Raw genomic sequence first — 2771 nt, 5'->3', positions numbered from 1 at the left:
AAGAAATAAAGAAAGAAATTAAAGTCTTCCTGGAATTCAATGAAAATAAAGAAACAACATACTCAAGCTAGTTTTTGACCAGAGAGAATTTACCATTTCTTCCTTTCCTAAGAAGTTGCTTCATTCTCAAGCAATTGACAGGCTTTTGAGAAATAATTAGATATAATTCAGAATTTCCAAGGCAAGATATTCTTAAGGAGACCTCTCCACCAAAAAAAAAAAATGCTACTAATTTGCTTTTTTCCTACTCATTTTTAGTTATGTTTCCATGGAAACATATTTTAAGAATTGAACTTTGAGTCAGTGCATGTTTGTTGTCACCTTCCCCATGGGAAATGTAATCATTTCAATGTTTTCAAATGTTTTTATGTGGCAGGAAATGTTTGGCGTTTGGTAAACCTCAACTGGCATGCCTGTTCCATATTTGAGGAATAAATACAGAAAAAGCCATCTTTTGAGGCAGAAATAAAGAAGGGATTGCTCTAAAATGAGTGTAGCCACTGGCAGAATCTTCATTTAAAACATGGACTAGTGTAGATTGATGTCATCCCTCGCATCCAGAGTCTGAAACACTATGCACAGGCGTTAGTCCCGAGAGATGAAGCAGGAAACTCTACAAATCAAGAAAAAAAAGTTACACCTCACTTATATGTCCATTATTTAGCCTGAAAATAACTGATCCTAAAACTCAGGGAGGGGATACAGAATGACTCAGTGGCTGAAGGCACTTGCGGCCAAGTCTGATGACCTGAGTTCAATCCCTGGGACCCACAGAGTCAAAAGAGAGAAATGACTCCGGAAAGGTGTCCTTTGACCTCTGTGTGTCACACACACACACACACACACACACAGTATAAACACTATATATATATATGCATATTTGTGTATTATATACATATATATATAATTTTAAAACTAAAAATTTTCTCTAGGAAATTCCTATTTTATTGGAATTGCAAGTCACAAGACAGTTTTATAACAAAACAATGAAGTCCATTTTTTTCTAACTGAGAAAGGGATCTCTAAAAGTATTTGTCTCTTTTCATATTCTTAAGGAAATTCTTTTTAATGAATTTTAATTTTAGTTCAGTTTTCCAAAGTTCTTTATATGAAGATGTCAGATGCCAGCCTCCTGGTGACTCGGGCAGAGCAGTCCACGTAAGTAAGCTTACTGATCGTCAGGGCTGTGACTCATTCCCTCGAGTGCTTGGCCCTCAGAACCTGGGTTCGTGAGAGAAATGATTAAATGTAGCTTTACAAGTCTACAAAGATTATATCTGGAGTGTGATTCATACACATACTCTTGCTCTGCAATGTCCTAACTATTCAAGCAGTCCTGTTTATAGCAACATCTTTTGTTTACCATCTAGCGAAGACCATGAGAAGAAAGCAACGTGATCCACCTACCAACTGGTGAGCGCACTCCGCAGGTGACTCGTGTGGTCTGAGACTCTTACACTTCTCAGCTCGATCCAGTAACTCTTCAGCTATGGTTTGGACCTTGACATAAGCTGCATCCTGAAGAAACTGAGCAACCAAAATGATGGCACTGGAACATAAGATCTGTGTGTTGAATATGCAATGACTTTGCCCCTTCTTTCTTTGTTGCCCCTATTCTCCCCAAAATGATTTCGATTCAAATTTCAAACTAAAGGATATTGATAATAATAATCAAACTCACGAGTCTCTTAGGGTTTCCTCCAAGTGATCCTGGCGGTTAATATGCTGCCTGGCTGGAAAAAAGGTCTTGTTTGCTGCTGTGGTTTGGATGCGTTTATGCCCCTGACTTTCATGTGTTGAAATCTGAACCTGAGGTAAGAACTTGTAAGAATCATAAGTGTGGAACCCTCATCCATGGAACTAGTGTCCTTAAAAAAGAGGCCCACGGGAGTCATTCATCCTTCTTACCACATGCAAGAAGACATCATGGGCCAGAAGGCAGGCATGTACAAAGTACCAAATATGAGAGCTTTCACCAGACACTGGTGTTAACAATTGGTCTTAGACTCTCGAGCCTCAGGGACTGTGTGAACTAAACATCTATATTTATAATTCTCCTGCCTTGTGACATTTTTGGTAAAGTGGCTCAGATCGACTAAGGCGACTGTGTAACAGGACCTTTTCCAGATTAAAAACCTCCTCTAAGTTCAACAATCTCATTATCTGTCCACAAATTTCTAGATTTATTTTCTTTGTCTGTAATCATAAGAACAATTTACCAGTATGTATCTTCCTTTGAATTTAAACTGTTTCCTGTGAGTGATTTTTTTAATATTCAAATACAACTGAACTCTGTTGCTGGTTATAAGTAAATCGCATGTAGTTGAATTGTAGTTCTGAATTAGGGCCTGGGGAAATAGTTCAGTTGGTAAAGTTCTTGCTGTCTCAGCACAAAAACCTGAGTTCAATCCCCTAAATCCACTTTTAAAAAAGAGCTAGGCATGGTGGTGGAAGCTGGTAATCCCGCTGCTGACGAGGTGGGTGCAAGTGGATCCCTGGCGCTCACAAACAGCTGGTTTACCCTATTTGGCAAGCTCCAAGACAATCAAAGACCAAATAAAACAAAAGGACACCAAAAGACATTTTAACATGAGAGGGAGGAAGCTCATGAGGTCACAATCCTAGGTAAAGGAATGCTGAGAGCAGGAGAGACGGTCTTTCCCAAGGAAGAGCACACTGATTGGTTATCCAACACCGTATGGTCAGCTCTAAGGACAAAGACGTAACATTATACTGACGGAGCAGTGTATTTACACACACACACACACACA

General features: G+C 39.2%; 1 protein-coding gene across 1 annotated transcript in view; it reads right to left on the bottom strand.

Annotated features, from left to right (window-relative positions):
• Positions 1-2771, bottom strand: part of LOC101988270 (alpha-fetoprotein-like) — a 40216-nt gene that overhangs the window by 35755 nt on the left and 1690 nt on the right. Inside the window, 2 exon segments of the mRNA XM_013350854.1 lie at positions 1408-1549; positions 1682-1733. Coding sequence (XP_013206308.1) covers positions 1408-1549; positions 1682-1733 — 194 coding nt within the window.

Source organism: Microtus ochrogaster, linkage group LG1, assembly GCF_000317375.1.
Source record: "Microtus ochrogaster isolate Prairie Vole_2 linkage group LG1, MicOch1.0, whole genome shotgun sequence".
NCBI classification, from domain to species: Eukaryota; Metazoa; Chordata; class Mammalia; order Rodentia; family Cricetidae; genus Microtus; species Microtus ochrogaster.
This window is presented reverse-complemented; position numbering and strand designations above follow the sequence as displayed.